This window comes from Puma concolor, chromosome D1, assembly GCF_028749965.1.
Source record: "Puma concolor isolate L17-30 chromosome D1, mPumCon1.1.hap2, whole genome shotgun sequence".
NCBI lineage: Eukaryota > Metazoa > Chordata > Mammalia > Carnivora > Felidae > Puma > Puma concolor.
The window spans coordinates 99735079-99756834 of NC_141676.1; the positions used below are offsets into that span (position 1 = coordinate 99735079).

At 58.5% G+C, this 21756-nt stretch overlaps 1 protein-coding gene and 1 long non-coding RNA gene across 5 annotated transcripts in view; one reads left to right on the forward strand and one right to left on the reverse strand.

Moving 5' to 3' along the window:
• The window catches only part of NECTIN1 (nectin cell adhesion molecule 1), a 93970-nt gene that overhangs the window by 42029 nt on the left and 30185 nt on the right, over positions 1-21756 (forward strand). For 3 of the 4 annotated variants that reach the window (XM_086678872.1, XM_086678875.1, XM_086678876.1), the window contains exons 2-5: positions 4270-4620; positions 5152-5454; positions 5869-5986; positions 7419-7570. In XM_086678872.1, coding sequence (XP_086534998.1) covers positions 4270-4620; positions 5152-5454; positions 5869-5986; positions 7419-7570 — 924 coding nt within the window. Of the gene's footprint in view, positions 1-4269; positions 4621-5151; positions 5455-5868; positions 5987-7418; positions 7571-16107; positions 20398-21756 lie in introns of those variants that run through there. The other variant, XM_086678874.1, reaches the window with a different exon arrangement.
• LOC147576927 (uncharacterized) overlaps positions 20186-21756 on the reverse strand; it is a 253624-nt gene continuing 252053 nt past the window's right edge. The window contains exon 8 of the long non-coding RNA XR_015241302.1: positions 20186-20308. This is a non-coding gene — a long non-coding RNA (uncharacterized LOC147576927). The remainder of the gene's footprint in view (positions 20309-21756) is intronic.

Consider the following 21756-nt stretch of genomic DNA (forward strand, 5'->3'; position numbering starts at 1 on the left):
CTGGGACAGCCCCTGCCTCTCATGTAAGAGGGGGCCTGTGAGGAAGGAGAGACGATGCCTTGTGTGGACCACCCTAACTGCCCGAGGAACCACAGAAAGTTAGCAGGGTAGTCTCCAGGCCCTAGACCCTGCCAGGGAGCCGCGATGTGGCCAACAAAACCCGAGGTCTCGCCGGTGCCTTCCCTCTCACACAGGGAGTCGCGATCTGTTGGGAGCCGGGGGACACACAATAAGAAACACGCTAGACGTGCACACCAGGAAACAGAAAATAAAGGGATACAGACGACGACGAAGGTGGTGGTGAGGATGATGATGATGATGATGGCAGCCAGCACTTACTGACCGTCTCGTTCTGTGCTAAGTGCCGCTCTCTAGCTTCCCGTGTGGTCATTTGATCCTTAGGACCACTACATGGGATAGGTGGTGTTGTAATCCCCGTTTCACAGACGAGAAATCTCAGTGCAAACTGAGGCACAGAGCGGTTGAGTCATTGGCCCAACGTTTCTCGGCTCGTAAGTGACAGAGGGAGTCTGCAAAGCCACAAAGCTGGCTCTTCGCAAGCCCATGCATACTGGGGGGGGGGGGGGGGGGCGGGGGGCAGCCCCTCAGAGGGTGGGAGGAGCTCGGGCAGCGAGCTCAACCTCCAGGTCATCTGGGCCCAAGGGGTTGGGACCTTGGACCCAACTTGGACCAGCCTGCCCTCCTGCTTCTGCCCCTTGGCCCCGGGCCTTCCAGATGAGGCCTATGGTTCTACCTCTTCCTGCACAGAGGAGGGGCCTCCTCCTGGGTTCCTGCCCTGATCCAGCCCTTTCTCTGCCTTTTCAGTGGGGATCCCCACTCTCCCATTCATTGCCGCACCCAGACCCTGGAGGTCTGCCCCCCTTCTCTGAAAGTTTCCCAACCTGACCAGTCTAAAGAATGAGGGACATTCTCCCCAACCCTGTACCCTCGGTCCAAGACTGGCAGCCCCGGGGAACCTGGGTGGCTCAGCCGGTTGAGCGTCCGACTCTTGATTTCGGCTCAGGTCATGATCTGCCGGTTTGTGAGTTCGAGCCCCTAGTTAGACTCTGAGCTGACAGCGTGGAGATCCTCTCTCTCCCTCTCTGTCTGTCCCTCCCCCATTCGTGCTTGTGCTTACACACGCGTAAGCTCTCTCTCTCTCTCTCTTTCTCTCTCATTAAAAAAAAAAAAAAAAAAAAAAAAAACGGGAAGCCCCAAGCCAGAAGCAAGAGCTCTGGGTCCCTTAGCCCGGAGTGGGGTGGAGGGCTAAGGAGGGTCTTCAGACCTTGCCGGTGGCCCCAGCGCCTCCCACTTCCTCTGGGGTCAGGGAGTGGCCCCAAACCCTATGCTCCAAAAGCTCCCTCGTGCCCACTAGGCTGTGGATGGAGAGGTGAACACCAGAATAAGTCTGCCTGCACCTTAGAGGTCCTCTCCCACTCTGGCCTGCCCACTCTTCACTAGCGCAAAAGGGGCAAGGGCCAGGAGAACCCACTTTGTGCGCAGTGGGTGGACACCCCAGGCACTCTCCTTACTGCTCCCTGTGGGGTTGCTTCTGGGAGAGCCACACTGGAGAGGAGAGAGGGGCCTTAACCCCAAAACAGACATTAGGGTGGGGAAGGCCTCCTTGGCCTGGTGAGGCACCGATGCATGAGACGGGGCCGCTAGGGTGCCCGAGCCCCTGGCAGCGGCCGCCCCGCCCCCACGCCCAGGCCACTATCAGCGATCTTCGCTCCTGGCATTCACAGCTCTGAAGGGTGAGGTCACTGCTGAAGACGCAGCAAATGAATGGCAGTGTGTGTGCCGGCCGCTGAAGCCTGCCTGTCCCCACACCTGCGGGGAGCGGGGGGTGGGGAGGCGGAGGGGGTCGCCGTGGCAGGCTTGGTGGGCTATGTCCGGCTATAGGCTCCCCCATGCCCTGGCACCAATCCCAAGATGGTTCCTGGTGCCCACACGCCAACCCCCCCCCCACCACACACACACACACACACACACACACACAACCTATGGCCCAAGCCCTCCCAACTGGCTTTTCCTGTTTCTGGCTTTGTGTGGTGAAAGTTCCCCAATTATACCCACATTATCTCAGCTGCTGGGCAACCTCCAGCAGGTTGGTGAGTGGAGGCGGGGGGGGGGGGGGGGGGGGGAAGCACCCACCCCCCCACTTATCCTCCTGGGAGGGCCTGGGGCTTAGCCGCTTGCCAGCTGGCCAGTCAGCAGGAGCACTGGGCTGTCTGGCCCGCTGACCTCACCATGGGACTCTATCTGGGGTGGGGCCTCAGCAAGGCTGGGCTGCGGTTCAGGGGATCAGACTCAGGCCCAGAAGGGACCACTAAGACTGGGGAGTCCAGCCCGCTCTCTTAGAGAGGAGGAAGATAGGGCTCGGGAGGGGGAAGTGACCGGCCAAGGTCTCAGCTCAAAATAGGGCTGAGCAGAACCCAACCCTCCTGCCTCCCTGGTGGGTGCTTCCTCCCGTACTCCCACCAGCCCACGGTGCTCTCTGCCCAAGGACATGTCAGAACCCCACACACCGGCCAGGGGGACAACTGGAGGGGTAGGGGTGGGGGCACTCCCAGGTGGGCCTCGAAGGGCTGCATGGATGTGAATAGGCATAAAGAAGGAGGGAGCACTGGGGAAGTCTTCAGGGCATGACAAGGGGCCAAAGATCTATTTATTCAGCAAATTGTTGAGTATCTGCTGTATGGTACACACAGGACACCGCAGTGACCCTGGGGACACAGCCTGTGCCCTCCTTAGGGGAGGGGTGGGGGGGGGACAGCCTTCACCTATCATGGGCTTCCAAGCCCTCAGAGGAGTGTGCCCTGCTTTTGTGCCTCCACCATGCAGAGGCAAAGGTGAGCCCCGAATTTCCACTCCCCTGGGGAGCCACTGAGGCCATCCCCCCCGCCTCTAGGTCAGTGCAGGACCTGGCATTGATATTATCGATGGTGCTCAATAAACTGAGTAAAGAAAGGATACGACAATATGAAGGGTACAGATGCGTGGCCAATAACAGAGCTCCAGAAAGAGCCTGGGCCAGAGAGACCCGCTGGAGGGTCTCTGCCCTGCGTTCAGGGTCAGGGAAAAGCTCAAACAAGCCATTCTAGTGAAACAAAGCAATCAGTAAGGAGACTGGGGGGAATTTATTCATTCATCCAACGCCACTGATCACTCCCTCCTTCTTGCAAATCTCTATTCCCATGGGTTCCGTTGCAGTCTGCCTGGCCAGAGCTATCTACTGAGTACCTACTGTGCGCCAGATGCTGGGCTGGGCACTGGGGCTGGGGCGACTGGGAAAGACACAGACCCTGTGCTGGCGGAGAAGTCACAGGCGTGAACAACCACATCCGGAGGCAGAAAAGATCTGTGATAGAAGTGGCTGGATTCACACGTGCAGGGAAGATCTGGGAAGCTTCCCAAAGGAGGTGGCCTGAGTGGGAGATCCATAGGGGAAGGAGGGGGAAGGGCCTTCTAGGGCTTTCTAGGGAACTGCACGAGCAAGAGTCTAGGAGTGATAGGAGGAGGGAGAGAGAGAGGAAGGGAACATGGAAACATGGCATGTTCTGAGGAGCGGCCCGGGCCCCGTGAGAGGGACGGAGCCAGCGCACCCCAGGGCACGGGCACTCCGCCTTGAGGGAGAAGACCATGGCGGGGAGCATAATGGTGGCCACCGTGAGCCCGCATGGTCAGCGCCTCCTGCCTCCTGACACTTTCTCGTTAGTCTCATTTGGTTCTCCCAGCAACCCCGTGAGGTAGAGGACTGGATTCTATGCCCCATTTGCCAGAAGGGAACTGAGGCCCAGGAAGGTGAGGCAGTTGATGGCTCCTAGGGAAAGCAGTGCATTCGACTCCCGCCCCTTATTAAAAATAAGGGTGCAGGTATATATTTACTGCCCAATGGAGCACTATGGGTAATGCATCGCTAGACGAAAAGGCAGCTATGGAACAATACGTACAGTATCATTCTGATTTCGTCTTAAAAAAAAGATGGTTATGCAGAGAAACCTGGAGATCGAGAAATTAATATAGCGAGAAAAAAATAAAAGAAGGGATTTCCTACAAGACGATCAGTGATCCTTCTGAGTGGTGGGGATCACGGTCTTTTTCAGCATCCTCCAGAGTGCTTTAGTAACAAGCAATTATTTATTCCTATGATCAGAATCAAGAGTAACAAGAGGTAGAAAGAAAAGAGCAGGTGCACAGGGAGTCGGGGGCGGGGGGTGCGGGCGGCCGTGCCTGTCACTGACCAGTCCCGCCGGCTCCTTTGACCAGGCGCCCACGCCCAGGTGGTCCAGGTGAACGACTCCATGTACGGTTTCATCGGCACGGACGTGGTCCTGCACTGCAGCTTCGCCAACCCGCTGCCCGGCGTGAAGATCACCCAGGTCACGTGGCAGAAGGCCACCAACGGCTCCAAGCAGAATGTGGCCATCTACAACCCCGCCATGGGCGTCTCCGTGCTGGCTCCCTACCGTGAGCGCGTAGAATTCCTGCGGCCCTCTTTCACCGACGGCACCATCCGCCTCTCCCGCCTTGAGCTGGAGGACGAGGGCGTCTACATCTGCGAGTTCGCCACCTTCCCTGCCGGCAATCGAGAGAGCCAGCTCAACCTCACTGTAATGGGTAAGCTGGCCTCACCCCCCTCTCCCTGCTCGTGCAGAGGCCCGTGGCCTGGGGCTTGGCCACCCTCATCGTGTGCCTCGGTGGCCCCAGACAGTCTCCTTGGTTGGCATGCTCCCAAAGCTTCCGGTCCCTTCCGGCCAGGCTGTCCCACAGCTCACTCGGGATTGGGTGCAAGGCCTTAGCTGTGCACAGAGCTGAGGGTCACGATTCGGGTTGGAAGCCCCACCACAGGGTACTCTGTGGGTGACCGGGAAGCAGGCAGAAGCTTCCGACACCACGGTAAGGAAAAGGGCCACGTGAGCCGCCAGCCTTGAGCACGCCAAGACTCCAGGAAAGCCTCCGCTTGACCAAAGGGGGTGCCAGGTAGGGCAGGAAGGACACAGGTTAGACATGAAGCAGTCCCCATGAGAAGGGCTGGGAGGGGCTTTGGGCACAGCTCAGAGGCAGGGATGGCCAGGGTGACCTCCTGGGCCAGCACACTTTGGATGAAGCCGTAGCGCTAGCCCCACGGCTCCCTCTGCTTCCCCGCAGCCAAACCCACCAACTGGGTAGAGGGCACCCAGACGGTGCTTCGAGCCAAGAAGGGGCAGGATGACAAGGTCCTGGTGGCCACCTGTACCTCGGCCAACGGGAAGCCTCCCAGCGTGGTGTCCTGGGAAACGCGCCTGAAGGGCGAGGCGGAGTACCAAGAGATCCGGAACCCCAACGGCACGGTGACCGTCATTAGCCGCTACCGCCTGGTGCCCAGCCGGGAAGCCCACCAGCAGACCCTGGCCTGCATCGTCAACTACCACATGGACCGCTTCCGGGAAAGCCTCACCCTCAACGTGCAGTGTGAGCAGGGCGCGGCGCAGGCGGGTTTCAGGGTGGGGGGTGCTGCTGTCCCCTCCTACCGCCCCACTCTTGCCAGCCCTCCCTCCTCCTTTTCTCCCATCTCTCTTCCTTTGCTTCCTTTGCCCCCTTTCTGCTCCTGCCCGCCCCCCAGCCTTCCCCTCCCTTTCTCTTTTCAGGGGTGCGTTGTCCTCCCCCCTCTCTTTTCCCCATGTCCTTCCTGTGCCCATCTGTCCTCCTCCTTCCTCCATTCCCTTGCTGCTTCTGCTCCGAGGGTCCTCCCCCCTCCCTCCCCGTCTTCCAGCTCTTTCCATGTCACTGCCCCTTCCACCCCTGCCCCATCTGAGGCTCACTCCCTCGCCCCAAGCCCTGCTCTCCTGACCTCACCCTTCTCAAACATCGTCCCTTGCCCCACAGACGAGCCCGAGGTGACCATCGAGGGGTTTGATGGGAACTGGTACCTGCAGCGGACGGATGTGAAGCTCACGTGCAAAGCCGATGCTAACCCCCCTGCCACCGACTACCACTGGACCACGTAAGTGCTCTGGGGCTGGCTGGTCGCCTTGCAGGGTGCCTAGCTGGTCACAGGGAGGCACCCCACCCCACCTCCAGGAGCATTACGTGGGGAGAAAGTTAGGGTCTTGGTTCAGGATTCTCAGTGAGAAGGGAAGGGGCTGCGAGAGACCCCAGCCACGACAGCATCAGGGTCAGTGGGACAAACCATTCTGCCCGAGGGGGATCCCCTCATCAACCGCCTGCCTTCTTCCCCCCTAATAAAGAATCTAGTCGTTCTCCTTTGGTGATTCAGTCTGAGTCACTCCCACCCCAGCCCCCGGTATTTATTTTTATCGAGGTGTCCCCAGGGAAGCTGGCTTTCTGGAGCATCCCAGATCTTTCTTTGTTCCCGTTCCTTCTCTCCAGCACCCCCAGATTGTCAAGGAGGGGGCAGCCGTCACCCCAGAATGCCTGCGTCCGTGGAGTGCTTGCCCCGTACCCCGCCGTGCCATTCTTGGCTTCACAGTCTTTGAGCCTGGCTCTCGAAGGGTCCTGTCTGCCCCTCCAGCCGGCTCTGATGGCCTGAGCCAAGGTTCTTCCCAGAGAAAAGATGGATGGGACGCATAGAAAGGAGGATGTGGGGAAGCCAGGAAGCGGGTTGACATGGATGGCCAGGAGATGGCTGCCCACATTGTCTACACTCTGTTTCCTGGAAGTAGAAGGCATTGGCCTGCCCTAGCTAGTTCTCACCCTCCACTTTCTGGAGCCAGAAGTGTTATCTGAAGGTACAAGTGACCAGTTTCGGCTCTGTGTACCAGGGAGCTGCTAGGTCCAACAGAATAATAGCTTTGTGACATCGAAAATCAGGAGGAGGCTCCCCTGTGTCTCCCCCAGGAAAATGGCCTATGATATGCCCAGCAAGAAAATGAGATAGTGTACCGGAGCACGATTCCTCCACATGGGTCACATCTCATCACCTGAGCAGCTTGTTAAGATACAGATCTCCAAGCCGTGGCCCCAGCAGTTCAACCTCAGTAGATCTGGGGTGAGAACCCGAACATCTATATTCTCAACTAGCAACCCAGGAAACCAATGACCAAACACCAGGAACCAGGCGTAGTTGGGAGAGCACTGTGCCAGGAGCCAAAGACCTGGCTAGAGCCCCAGTTCTGTCACTTACTAGCTGTGTTCTTTGACCCTGAACTCAAAGAGCTTCTCATCTGTTCAGTGGGACCAGTCCCTTTCCGGCCTGTCTACATCTCAGTGCTGGGACATGAGCGTGAGATGCCGAATAATGGGAATCTGCCAAACGCAAGAGATTATTGTTGTGGTTATTGTTGGTACTCCGTCCAAGACAGACCCTGCCTATCAACTCAGCAAGAGGGCTGGGAGTCTTGGAGGCTGGGTGACACCCGGGGAAGCTTCTGGGCTGGAGGGTCATAACCCACTGCCATGTCTCCCCATCCCTGCAGGCTGAATGGCTCTCTCCCCAAGGGCGTGGAGGCCCAGAACCGAACCCTCTTCTTCAGGGGGCCTATCAACTACAGCCTGGCAGGGACCTACGTGTGTGAGGCCACCAACCCCATCGGCACCCGCTCGGGCCAGGTGGAGGTCAATATCACAGGTAGGAAGCTGTCCCCTGTCCTGCCTCTCCCCACCCACTGCTCTGCCTTTGGGGCTAGGTCACTGCAGGAAGTTTCCGTCTCCCCTTCCTCTGGTTCTCTCCTGAGCTCTGGCCACTGGCCTTGCTTTGCTTTTCTCTTTCCTCTGTTGAGGCTGTGTGTGAAACAGGGTGACCCCCGATCGGAGAGGGATCAGAGAGAGGTTCCAGCAGAGAGGAAGTGGGTGCTGTTGCGGGGGGGGGGGAACGGTGGGGGGACAGGTGTTAGAGCCTGCCCAGGTCCTGTGATGCCGGCTTGGTGGGGCTGGGCTTGGAGGTGGAGCTCATTTGCTCCTGCAGTTCAGGAAACCCACACAGACAGGCTGGAGGGTGAGGCTGTCCTCAAGCAGGGACACTGGAGGAAATACAAGGAGACAGCCCAGAGCCATGGTGGTTGTGTGCCCTGAATTGCTGTCTTCCCTGCATTTTTCTCTGTGTCGGTGCAGATGAAGAGATTCGGCCGCCTGACCCTCTCAGGGCAAAGGGAGCAAAGAGCTAGGATGTCCTGGGGGAGCCTTCATGTGGGCCATGAAGGGAGCATGGGTCTTAATGTCAGACAGCAGGGACGTGGACAAGTGCTCCTCGGAATATGGGCATAATTCGAGGTGCCTTGAAAGCTTCTTGTCGGAATGTACATAATGTGGGCCAAGGACCTAGCGCAGACCAGCCTGTCAATAAATGGCCCCTGCTCTATGATCATTATCTTGGCCCCTGTCATTATCATTATTAATGGGAGGATCAAAACAAGCCAAGAGAGAGGTAAACTTGCCATCACAGCTTCACAGCCAGAAGAGGGAGTGTCTTTAACATTGTGGCTGAGGTAGTTGCAGGAAAAGAAAGTGACAGAAAGAAACACCTGGGACGGGCAGGGGTGTCATGCGGCTGGGGGGATGGACAGGAAGTGACCTCAGGGAGATGTTGGGCCGGGCTCCGGAGTCTGGGAAGTTGGGCAGTGGTTGCTGGACTCCAGGCACAGGACTTGGGCAAGCCCTACAGACACATCGGCTCCGGGCCCGCGTCCCAGAAGTAGGAGACCTCATGTGTGGGTCCATCCGAGGCACAGCGGCAAAAGGAGCTGTCCAGGGTGTGCACCTACCTGTGCAGTCACACTCGGGGCCGTTCCGTCCCACTCTCACCAGGGGGAGGTGGAGTCACTTGTCGATTGCTGTTTTCTTCAACTCCCTGCCCGTGGCGCTCACACTGGTCAACTCCCTGCCCGTGAACCAGAAGTAGTAGAAGCGTCCGAGGTGGAGCCTGGGAAAAGCTACGGCAGCCCGTCCTCCAGGCTAGGGTTGGGGGCGGTGGGGAGGGGGAGGGCCAGAAGCACAGACTTCTCCCCTCCTGGAGAGAATTTGGGCAAAGCTCAGTAAGAGCCTCATGGGTACCCGAGCTCTGGCCGTGGGGCCATGGGACAGACAGGGATGAGGAGTATTCATAAGGGAGCATAACCACGCCACAGGGAGGCGTGTCGTACGGGGGCCATGTCAGACTTGGCCTGAGTGTGGTCACGTAGCAGTTCTTCCTGGCTGTGTCGCTTTCACGTCTCAGAGTCTCAGCTTCCCAGTCTGTATGACAGAGATCATATGTTTATCTCAGGCCAGATGCATACTCCGCTGGCTGGAGACACTGCTGACTGGGAAGTCAGGGGAGGGGGCCAAGAAGCGGGAGCAGTGATCTCCCGTGATCCTACCCCTGGCATGAGTGGACCAGCCAGAGGCCCTTCTAGGCTAATGGGGCCAGGTGGCGCTACCCAGCTAAGTCGGGGCCTCCCTTCTCCCAAAGCTGGAGAGGAGGCAGGATGACTGTGAATGCACGCTGCTCATCAGGGACTCAATGGCATCCAGGAGCAAGGAGGAAGGGAAGGGGGCACTTCCCAGGCCCAGGCTAAAGAAAAGAGAGGAAAGGGAGGACGCGAAGCCAGCCGTGGAGGAGGCGGGCCGTCTCCTTGGGGCTGATGGAAGCAGTGGGATGCCCTGCGTGGGATCTGTGGTCAGGCCTAGCTGGCCTGTGGGCAGGCGGGCCAAGCTGCCCAGGGCTCCAGCTGGAAGACGCATGCGACATAGCCTCCCGTGCTCCCCGGAGGCACAGAGAGAGACAGGGCTGGTAAGCAAAGTCACACGCAGGTGACTTGCATGAGGACACTCTTGTTGACAGCCCAGTTAGGCAGAGGCCAGGGACGCGTGGTGCCCACTGAATCACTGATGGGCCCGGGAGCCGTTTAGCTGGCCCTCCCGAGGGAGGACCTCTCGGGCCCGCAAGACGGCTCAGCCGGGAAGCCTGAGCCTTTTCACAGCCATGTGTTCTGGTGCTCACAGCCAATCTCCGAGCAGCCGCTGACACCACCGGCCCTTGTCCCACATCAGCTGGTGCCTATCACGTTCTCTGGGGGCCCACTGTAGGGGCACAGCCATGCCCTGTGCTCCAAGCCCCACTGGTCAGGAGGGAATGCGTCAGCGAGACGGATAAGTGGAAATTTAATTTTTCATTCTGGCCATCCGTTCGGGTAATAGCTTTGCCCTGGGCGCATCTGGAGAGGAAAATGAAGAGAAGCCGGGGCAGGGGTGGGAGGAGGCGGGCCGCAGGGTGTGTGCCAGAGACACGTGCGTGTGCAGGGCACGCGTGTGCGGGGCACTTCACCTGCACAGGCTTCTCAGGGCCCCGGACCCTGGAGAAGGTGGCATTTGAGTTGTTCCTACAAGGATGAGTGGGCAGTGATGGAGGGTGGGGGTCCCCAGGCAGGGGAAGCTTGTGGGAAGAGAATGGTGGGAGCATTGTAAGGAGTGGGGCTTTCTCTGTGTCGCCAAAGGGGAGCCTCTCAAGGGTTCTCAGCAGAGAGGCAGGTGGTTTAGACCAAGCGTTTGGGAGGGGCTGTACAGTGAGGATGTCCCTAGTGGGAAGCAACAGGCCTCGGCTGTGGTCATGAGGACGAAGAGACAGACTCCCCAGAATTGGCGTGGACGTGTCCATGGGGCCCGGGGCCCTCACACAGGCCCATTTTTGAGATCTGAGTACTGAGAGCAATTTCATGGGGTTAGCCCAACAGTCACAAAACAACCCAGTGAGCTTCCTTTCCTTCCCTTCTCCCTCCAGGGGTAATGTGAAAGGCGGGGATGGGCGCTCAGGGTACGGCCTTGACCAGATGAAAAAGGCCAAATGGGGCAGCATCTATCCCTGGGACGGGGGCTGTTGGGAAAAGAGTATCCAGGCTGCTCTAGAAGCAGAGCAGGGAGGCCACTGTGGTGCAAGCGTCTGGCCCAGTTCCCATTTCCGGGAAGCCCCAGGTTCATCCACTGGGGACAACCACTTGAAGGTGAAGGTAACAGGGCTCCTCCCTCTTAGACCGGGTGTTCCTGTGACCGCGTGTTGGTGGGGCTTCGGGGTCCTTTTGGGACGGAGGGCGCATGCCTCTGAGCGTGTAAACGCAAGCAGACGAGCGCCTATGTGCAGGCCGAGTGGGCACACGGGAACCCTGGCTGTGCCATGGGCAAACGTGCCTTTCTGCGGGCGGGCAGATGGCAGGGTGTGTCGGGGAGCCCCTGAACAGACAGCTGTGTCTGCGCCCCTGGGAGGATTCGGTCCTGCTCCGGCATGACGAGGCCCTGCCCCGTGGCCTACACAGCTGCTGCAGCTGTCTGACCCCGGGCCTTCCCACTCTCCCTGCGGCCCCTGCACTGCACACTGGGAGCTGTAGTTCCAGCAGCTTCCCGGCCTCATCCCGTGATGCTAGAGCATTTCCCGCCTGCCTGAGGAAGCACCAGGCGTTGGTTCTAGAAGCAAGCCCAAACATCCTCTTTGACGCTAAAACTCCTCCAGAGCCCAGAACCAGACTATAAACCCTAACCTGCCCTCCACCTCAGATCCATCCAAAGCCCCTGTACCAGCCCACCCGTCCCAGTCAGGAAACCTTGGCCCCAAAGGAATGCAGAGGTCCCACTGCCCCCAGGGTCCCGGCCAGCCTGCCATCCCAGAGTGGAGGCTGCAGTCCTTCAGGAAAGGGGGCTGAGCTGCCCGCTTTGTAAGACAATGTGAGGGAGGCCCGTGAGACCCCACCACCCAGCTCTTCTCTCCCCGGCCAGCAGAGGCCCTTGAGGCTCTGCTTCTGGTGCCCCAGGAACTACTAGCTGACCATGACAGCTGGAAGGACGGAGGGGGCGGGCGGGTGCTTCATTCCACACCAAGCAGCCGCCTCTCCTTGCAGATGAATGAGGTCCCCATATGGCATCTTCACACGGAAGTCTGCAATGCTGGACAGTCATCTCAGCCATTTGTCTACCTCTAGGCAGACCTGGCCCTAAAGCAGATAACCAGGGTTCCCTTTGGTCCCAAAAGAACCCCAGGGAAGGGTAAACTCCCTTAGGACTCGGGGGAAGAAAAGTGAAACAGAAGGACCTAGAGGGGGACCCAGAGGCTCAGCTCTAAGACAAGCTTTGCCTTGACACAATTCATTCAACAGATGTTCTTGAACTCCGGCCACATGCCAGGCAGTGGCCTGTCCCTGTCCCTCTGGAGTCTATGTTTTAGCACAGAAGGAGGACAGCAAACAGATAGAATACATTTGAAAAATTACGTAGTCATTTTGAAGGTGACTTGGAGAAAAGAGCAAGGTCAAGGGGTCCCAAGTACAGGGGTGGGGTTTGTGAGCTGTGGTTTTAAACAGGGCAGTCAGGGGAGGCGTTGGTGAGAAGGTGATGTCAATGAGAAGTTTGATCCAGGCCCTGAAGGAGGTGAAGGAGTAACCTGAGACATGGGAGCAGAGTCTTCCGGGGTGGAGAGCAGCCAGTGCAAAGGCCCTGAGGAAGTTTGGAGCCGAGTGAGCCAGGAGGAAAGCAAGAGATGGAATCAGAGGTGGAGAGCAGAGGCACGGGTCGTGTAGAGCATTTGAAGCTCTTCAGACTTAACAGGATCTCTGTGGCTCCTGATTCAAGATCATCTATAGAGGCAAAAGGTAGAATCGGGGAAGCCGGTTAGGCAATTACTACAATAATCCAGGTGACCGATGATGGTAGGATTAGAGAGGTGGTGGTGGTGGGAAATGGTCAGATTCTAGATTTACTTTAAATTCAAACTTATACACTAATTTGGGACACAAGCCACGCCCATGAAACGGGTAGTAAACTACCATACTGTGATCAGTGGGGTCCAAAAAATTCAATCTATTCAAATAAAACATAGGAGAGCTTTATTTTCATTGGGTCTCTGCTGGTGCAAAAAGCATAAGAATAAATATAATGGAACTTCTACTGCACACAACTGTAACACATTGAATGGAAGCAGTCCCAAATTATCATGAGTCCGCCATTTCCCCAGCTCTTCTCCTCGCTCCTTCGGGAGAGAACTTTAGCCATTTGAAAACTGGTGGAAGGACCAGAGCCAATTGTGGTGGATCCTGATTTGCATTTACTACAGGGTGTTTCATCAGAGGCTTTACCATCATAGATCAGTATATGACAAATGGAATGGAATTGGGTATTGTTTCTACTAGAATGAGATGTGTAGACCGTTAATACATAAAAGGGAACAGGGAAGTGTGAGCTGGAAGTGTGAGTTCAAAAGGGAACAGGGAAGTGTGAGCTGGAGAAGGCCAGGCTGCACAAAGACAGGACTGAAGAACGGAAATGGGCACGAGGGGATGAGGAAGGGCATTCCTGGCAGAGTGAACAGCATGAGCAAAGGCTTGAAGGAAAGAATCAACTTGGACAGCAAGGATGGTGAGTTAGCCAAGGCCAAGATCAAGTGGCACGATGAAAGCTCTGAAGCCCAGACTGGCGTGGTCCGGCAGGCAGTGGGGAGGGACGTTATTGCTAGTCTTTGAGAAAGGGAGTGGCAGTGTGTACGCAATGGAAATTAACCTGGTGACTGTGGATGGTGACTGAAAGAGAACAGAGACCAAATGAAGGTGGGAGATTCAGGAATCTACAGTAAAACCTGGCATGAAGTGGTAAGAAATTGAATAGGAGAAGTCAACAAGATTTGATGGAAAGACTTAAAAGGAAACGGAGTTTCCTCCATTTGGATACCTTTCTTATTCTCTTGGCCTCTCCAAGTCCTTGCCATCCTTCAAGGCTTGGCTTAAGTCTTTCTGAGAAACATTTTCTAACTCCAGGCCACAGTGCCCTCTTTCCCCTGCATTCCTGAGGCACTTCTCTGCCACTGTCCTTGATTGTCTGCGGGCGGCTTCATCCCTAAGGGTGTCATTTCGTTCCCCAGATAGGCTGTGAGTTTTTTGTATCCTGTGACTAGCAAAATAGATGTTCCATAGAGGATTGTTGATTGGATAGGTGGATGGATGAATGGATTGGTAGATGGGTACATGGGTGGATAGGTGGATGGATGGACAGATGGGTAGATGGGTGGGGGGATGGGTGGGGGGATAGATGTATGGGTAGGTGTGTGGGTGGATGGGTGGATGTATGTATGGATGGATGGATGTGTGGATGGATGGATGGATGGATGGATGGATGCATGGATGGATGGATGGATGGGTGGATGGATGGATGGATCAGTGGATGGTTGGGTAGATGGATGGGTGGATGGATAGATGGGTGGGTGGGTGGATGGATGGATGGATGGATGGATAGATGAGTGAGTGGATGGATGGATAGATGGATGGATAAGTGGACGGGTGGGTGGGTGGATGGATAGATGGATGGACAGATTAGTGGATGGGTGGGTATATGGGTGAAGCAATGAGGCAGTTGTACAGAGGAGAGAGCACTCAGATATGGGGTGAGAACTGAAGAGGGAGCAGACGGGTAGAAAGTATGGAAGAGGCCAGGTTCCTATTAGCTGCCTTTTGGGTGTGCCTTGTGGAGGCAGCTCCCACTTCCTGGGGAGCAGGTGTGCAGCCCTTTTAAAGGCAGTAAACAGACCTGGTGAAGCAGGAGAAGCTTGAGGTTCCACGGAAACCGTTCTGGAAGTGAGCGGTGAGGACAAATATTCAATAAATATTTATTGGGCAGCCACTCGGTGACCTACACTGAGGACACAGTGGTGACAAGTGGTTGTGTTTCTCTGCCAACTCCTGCATGTGGAGAGGCCGGGAACGGGAGCATCTGGGTGGTCCCTGCTCAGCCATGTGACCGCAGGCAAATCGCCTCCCCTTGTCGGGGCCCCCGTGATTTCATCAGCCCTTCCAGCCTGGACTCCCGGAAGTCCTTTCCTCTTCTCTTCTAGAGCCTCTGCCCTGCTCTTGCCTGCTGCTGCCAGCACCCCACCCACTCACACACATGTCCGGAGTGGGCCGGCTTTACCTCTGGGAGGAGGGAGTGGGCCCATAGGAGGAGCAGGATTCCCTTGGAATGAGTGATGCTCAATCAGGGAGTGAGCTGGCAGAAACCGATTCCCAGGGACCGGAACAAATGCCCAAACCATACACCTTTACCCTGGCCTAAAGAGAGGAGGGCCTAGAATAGCCCAGCAGCCCTCCCAGGTTCCCTGGAAAACCTGCCCACCTGTGCCTCCTGACCGGGGCCAACCGTGGTCTCCGGTGCCACCCTGTGGTGGTGCTGGGAACCGCCTCCCTCAGTCTCCCCTCCGGGCAGCATTGACCACAGCGCGGGCAGTCACCCGCCCAGCCTTCCCTCCCTCCCACCTACTTCCTTTCCCTCCTTTCCACCTTTCCTGCTTTCTTGTTTCCGCCCTGTCCTCAGCGCGCACATGTTCGTACACATACGTTCATCGCATCAGCACAGGTATGCAGGCTCGCCGTGACGGGCCAGGGTGTGCCCGGGCACGCGCTCCCTGGTGACGCCACTCGTCATCGTGGCCGTGAACTCACGTGCGCTCGTGCCCCCTCTCTGCATAGCCATGCTGAGTGTCTTTTTGCTCACAGCCCAGGCTGGCAGCACCCCTGGCACCCACCTTGCCCTTCAGGGCCAGACCGCAGCCGAGAGCCACAGCCCTGGTTTCTGGCACTCACAGGGCATCTATGGGGCCAGCCTGGGAACCCGCCCTCTTCCCTGTGCCCTGGGAGCAGGTGAAATCAGGCGTGGGGTACCCAGTGAGCAGCAGGCGTCGGACACTTTTGGGGACGTTTGCACAGCGTTTCCGTGCAAGAGAACCAATGTCAATCACTGGCTGGTGGCCACAGGCAAGCTATTTAACCTAAGACTTGTTGCCTGGTGCATTGGCTAGAAATTAACAGCATACTTGTTTCTCAAGGTGCCGTGATGGCGACTGGCAGCTAGGGGACACTGGGTCCACGGTGGGCTCCACTAATGGGGGTGATCCAGGCTGGCACCACAGCCAAGGAGAAAGCCAGCATGGAGCCTCCGGGGCTCCGGGACTCTCTGCCTCGTCGCCCGCTTCAGCCACAATACTGCGGCGCACTGGAGGGCTGGGGCACCGAGGGGCCTGTGGAACTGGAGCCGCCCTTGGGCCTTGGGCCCACTTCCTGGCCTTTCCATCCCCTGCCTCGCTCCCTCCCTGCCATCCCTGCTGACGCCCCCACCCCCAGGAGCAGTCACTGACACTGTCCCCCTCCGTGTCTTTTCCTCACCCAGAATTCCCCTACACCCCGTCTCCTCCCGAGCACGGGCGGCGCGCCGGGCCGGTGCCCACAGCCATCATTGGGGGCGTGGCGGGGAGCATCCTGCTGGTGGTGATTGTGGTCGGCGGGATCGTGGTCGCCCTGCGCCGGCGCAGGCACACCTTCAAGGGCGACTACAGCACCAAGAAACACGTGTATGGCAACGGCTACAGCAAGGCGGGCATCCCCCAGCACCACCCGCCCATGGCCCAGAACCTGCAGTACCCTGATGACTCGGACGATGAGAAGAAGGCCGGCCCCCTGGGCGGGAGCAGCTACGAGGAAGAAGAGGAGGAGGAGGGCGGCGGAGGGGGCGAGCGCAAGGTGGGCGGCCCCCACCCCAAATACGACGAGGACGCCAAGCGGCCCTACTTCACGGTGGATGAGGCAGAGGCCCGTCAGGACGGCTACGGGGACCGGACTCTGGGCTACCAGTATGACCCTGAGCAGCTGGACTTGGCCGAGAACATGGTTTCTCAGAACGACGGGTCTTTCATTTCCAAGAAGGAGTGGTACGTGTAGCCTCCCTCTCCGGAGCCTCCGTCGGCTCCCCTTTCTCCCCGGCCCCCACCCGCACGCCCCCTGCCCTCCCCCACTCACCCACTCCTCCAGGAGCTCGACAGAGACTCGCCCGGCTGCCCAAAGCCAGCCCCACACTGCCGGGGAGCTGGGAGCCCAGGGCAGACACGACCTGGCTTTGTTTTGATTTCCTCCCTGTCCCCCGCCCTCCCCGTGGTGTTGTGTTCACTGTGGCTTTGGTGTCGCTGTACCTTCCCTCCCCTGACCACCGCCACCACCCGCCCCCCCGCCCTCCCCCCACCGCCTGCCCTCTCTGTGGGGAGCCCTGTTCTCGTCTTGTGTACCTGGGCGTCCCTCCAGGGTTTGGGGAGCCAGCCCTCCCCGGCCCCCCGACACTGGAATTTGTGTTCTTTCCACTGGGGGTGGAGGGCTGAGGGGCTCCGAGAGGAAAAGCCCCAAGCCACCCCCGGATGCCGCTCTTCTTCTCCCAGGGAGGGGGAGCCCACACCCCCTGCCACGAGCAGCCAGGAGCTAGGGACCCCGCTCTAGACAGTCGTTGCACCCAGGAGACAGGGAGAGGCTTCTCCAAAGCACCCAGGGTTGTCTTGTTTGTTAAGCGAATCGAATCGAGGTCCCTACCGGGGGGGGGGCCTTGGGCAGTATGTTCTCCTGGTGAAGTTGGTTTTACACTTTTTGTCCTCATTGGCCAGCAGAGAGTGAAGTTGGCCCAGCTCTGGTGTGTCTGTCCTCTTGACCCCTATCTACTCCCCACATAGTGGGACTTTAGGTGGCCCACACTTCCCGTACGCCTCCACCAACGCATACACGCACCCACATGCACACTCACCACTCGTGTCTGCCCCTCGTTCCCCTGGGGTCACAGGCCCTCCCCGGCCGGACACTGCCCGAGGCCCACCCCTCCCTGCCCCACCTCTTCCCTCCCAGCTGAGGATGGGGACAGCCTTCGGAAGCCTCCAGGGACTGCAGAGACCAGGGCCCCCTGGAGCCTCCACCCTAGGAGCTCAGGCTGGCCCTAAATTGCTTCTTTCAGCATGGGAGGTTCTCAGATTTCTCCCTTCTCTATCACGTGCTAGCAACTCTGTCTGGATTCTCCTGGGGAGTCAGGGCAGGGGGTCCCTAGGCTGTCTAGGAGTCACAGGTGACTGAGCACCACCATGGAGGGCACGGGGAAGGGAGTCCACCGGGTAGAAGCTTTGCAGACACAGATGCTGAAGAGCGTCGGTGGTGGCTCACCCGCCAAGGCCAATGCAGATGTTCTGGGCTTGCCAGAAAGTGCAAGGGCATGGGGGAGCCAGGAATCCCAATTCTGCAGCTCCTGCTCCCTGCTCTCCACTCCCCGCTCATTTGTCCCTGGTCTCCGTTCTGGGATGGGGCGGGAGGGACCTTGGGGAGGCTTTCCCTTTGAGTTACAGATTCCCTCCTTGAATGGGGCTCCGGGGCCCATCCGTCACCCAAGACGAGGGTGTCCTGTCTGTACAGTGGGGGACAGGCCCCACCCAGCTCTCTCAGTTCCCCCAGCTCAAAGTGCCTCAGTTCCTTCATCTGCCCACCCCGGTCCCCCCCGGGCACTCTAGATAGGAAAGACCCTGGGATGGGAGAGCAGGCTCATGCCTGCCCATTAGGGTTCCGGTTAACCCAGGCCATCAGGGGCTCTGTGGGATGGCAAGTGTTGCGGGGGGAGGGAAGCAGACCACTCTGTGCCCCACGGGCACTGACCTACCCTGCCATAGGCTTCCCAAGGGAGCCCCAGGCCCCAGCCCTCTCCCTCCCCTCCCCTCCCTGGTGCTGCTATTAACACCCCCCCCCCCCACCAGCCCCGTCTCTGCCCTGGTGACCCTGGGCCCACCAGCTGGGCCACCCTCACCCGGCCCCCACTGCCCCAGCCCCAGCCCTGGCTGCCCAGTAGCCACGTAGCAGAAGTCTGAAGCCATGCCAGCCCTGGGGCAGCTCTCCCCTCTTGGCATTGGGTGGAGATGGGGGAGAAAATTCTGGGGTCTTTCAAGCCACAGGGCAGAGAGGGGTGGAGGAGCCGGGCTGCCTCTCCCAGCAGTATTAGTGTCGCCCCAGGGCAGAGGACCTTTTCCATATTACATCACTGCCCCATTCCACCTCACGGCACTCTGGCCCCTCTGCTTGGTCTCCTGCCCCACCCCCCACCCCCTGGCAGGAGGAAATCCCAGGGGCCTCCCTGATAGAGGCATTCTCTGACCCCTTGAAACCACGAAACCGAAAGTCTCCCTCCTGCCACCCCCTATTCCTCATTATGTGATGTACTTAGGAGGGCCCCTGGGCCCAGCCAAAGCCCTGAGTCCCCGTTAAGACACCTCCATGCCCTCCCCCCAAGCAAAGCACAAAGTATGGGATCCATGCCACACGCATGGGCCGCGTGGGAGGCTCCTGCCTACCTTGTCCAGCAGCAGCACACCCGGCAGGGCGGTCGCTCCTCAGGGGCCCAGGGTAGACCGGGGGCAGGCAGGGGTCGGCGCTCGGGCCTGGGGAGATGGGGCTTTCTGCGCCCCGAGTTTGCGGGAAGGTGGGCACTGCCGCCGGGCCCACAGACACAGCCAGCGGGCAAAGGGGAGGTCTGGCCCGACAGAGAGATGAGGATCTTTTGCTTCTCCTTTGTGCCCCCAGCATGAGCTGAGCCTTCTGCCTTTGCTGGAGATGAAATAAACTTGGTATTCATTGTGCCAAGGCCTCCCCCCGTTGTCACCCTGCCTCTTGTTACCCTCCTTCTTCTTGCCCCGACCCTGCTCCCCTGCTCCCCCTATTTCTTTAAGATTTTGATATTGTTCTAACGTGTAAGCGAACCATCCCGAGTCCCCTTTCATCAGAAGGAGCCGAAAAGCAGCAGCAGGGAATCGGTGACCACGAGCAGGCAAGCACGGCCCCCTCGGGCCCAGTCTGCGCGCACACGGGGCACGCTCCCCTCCGACAGGTGCACACGCACAGACGCGCAGACACGGCAGAGGAACGGGCTGGTCCTGCCGAAAGCCCCGCAGCAGAGACGTGATTTCCCAGTGCTTAGGCCGTAAGAGAGACTCACGGGGGCCTCGTTTCCCGGGCGTACACCCCCCCCCCATCAGCCCCCTCCATGTGCCCAAGTCACTGGTGCAATAATTTTTCTGCCACCCTCCAAGCAGAGGAATCGGGAACTGTGTTAGGTGGATGTGGGTGACCCGCCTGGGAGGACAGGGGCCCAGACAGAGACCTCTGAAGCCACCAGGAGCCCTCTCCTGCTAAGGAGCACGTGGGCCCCTCCCAGGCCACAAAGAGACCTGCTGTGGCTACGGGTGCCGTGAGGGGCTCCCGAGGCCTTGCCTCTGCTGCTGCTGCTGCTGCTGCTGCTGCTGCCCCGACCGTAAGGCCCAGCCGAGCCCCCTGCCTGCTGGTGCTGTTCTTCTAACTCCTGCTGTGAGGAACGGGATTCTTGGCCGGAAAAAAGAAAAAAAAACGGTTTTCTCTTTTTGTACAAATGGAAGCAAAATCCAGGAGAAGCTGCCACCCCTCACCTCCGAGTGCGATGCGCTACCTTGGCATCAGTTTCTTCGTCACCGTGTTCGTCTTTGGTCCCGGGACGACCCAGCAGATTCTCCTGGTTCTGACCCGGGGGGTGTTTGCATCACCCCCTTTTACTTGTATAAAAAAAAAAAAAATGATGAGTTGAAAAATGTACTGAGGGAAAAAAAAATGTACTTTTTTATAAATAAAGTGTTTAAAACAACGTTGGTTGCCTGTGTCGCTCGTCTCCCTGCGGTGGCCGTGCTGGGGGCACGAAGACAGGGGAGAGCTAGAGATGGGCCAGCACGGTAGTGAAGGCGAGGGAGCCTCTGGCCGGTGCCCAGGTCCCATGGTTCTGGGACAGTGACACCGACCCCTGCAGAAGCCTGCCTCCCCGGGGTGGGGAGCGGTCAGGGTCCTGCCTGAAATGTCACCCCAGCTCCCAGGCTCTGCCAGGAAGTAGCACCCACACCCGGGAAGACTGATGGGCAGCAGAGGCAGGAAGGCTGGGCCTCTACAGGCACAGGCAGGGAGGAGGCAGGGCCCTCCCTGGGCTGGCCGGAGTCCCTACCTTCCTGAGTTTAGGCCCCTGCTGCCCTCCAGCAGCCGAGCTCAGCTCAGGCTTCTTCCCTTCCCCCTTCTCGCCCACTCCCTGCTGCCCGGCTCCTTCCTGCCAGTTCGCCTCCTGTGGTCTTTTGGAGAGGAAAGCCAACAGTTATCGCCTGCCGTGTCAGACAGAGAAGAGACGGGGAGCTTTATCTTCTGTCCCCTGCCAGGTCTCTCCAAGGGACCCAGCCCTTCATCTCCAGGGGTGGGGGGAGCGGGGCTGGGTGCAGGGAGGGTGTCCTCATTCCTTGCTTACCTCCCCTCCCCGTTCCACCACCATCTGCTTCCCATCTCCAGGGCTGGAATGCAGGACAAATCGATCCTAGGTGGGAGTGGCAGGGGCTTCACCTCCCCCAGTCACCCCCGGTAGCCTCTCTTCCCTGAAATCCACACCATACACCTCTGAGAAAAGGGGGTAGGGATGCTGAGAGCCAAGGTGGCCACTTAGCGGAAAGCCCTCCTGCACATGTGGGGGGAAGCCCCGTCCTCCTTTCCTAGGATCGGGGTGGGGAGGCCAGGGCCAGAAGGAATCAGGCGGAATCGGGCCGGGAGAAGCAGCCGGCAGCTGTTGGCAGCTGGCTGGGCCCCTCACTGGAAGGCCAAACCCAGCACCCTAGACTGTGTTTAGATGCGGATTCGCGAACGAGATGCAAATTGGTTGTTTAGGTGGTCACTTCCTCAGTTTTCCAGGCTGTCCGTTCAAGTTAATTTTTAATTTGCGCAGGCAATAAATGCTTAATTACATTATTAATATATTGGAAGAGAGCAGTGGACAGAACGTCCTAATTGGCATTTAACTAGAGCGTTCCGGCAAATTAGCCAAGACTTTCTCCGGCATCGGAAGGAGGGCAAGCCAATTAGTCCCAGGCACAGCCTCTCCTGGCGGGAGGAGCCCAATCTGGCCCCTTCCCCCAGGGTCCCGGGAGTCCAGGGAACACCTAGCTTTCTAGGTGCTAGCTGAGCTGGGTGCGGGAAG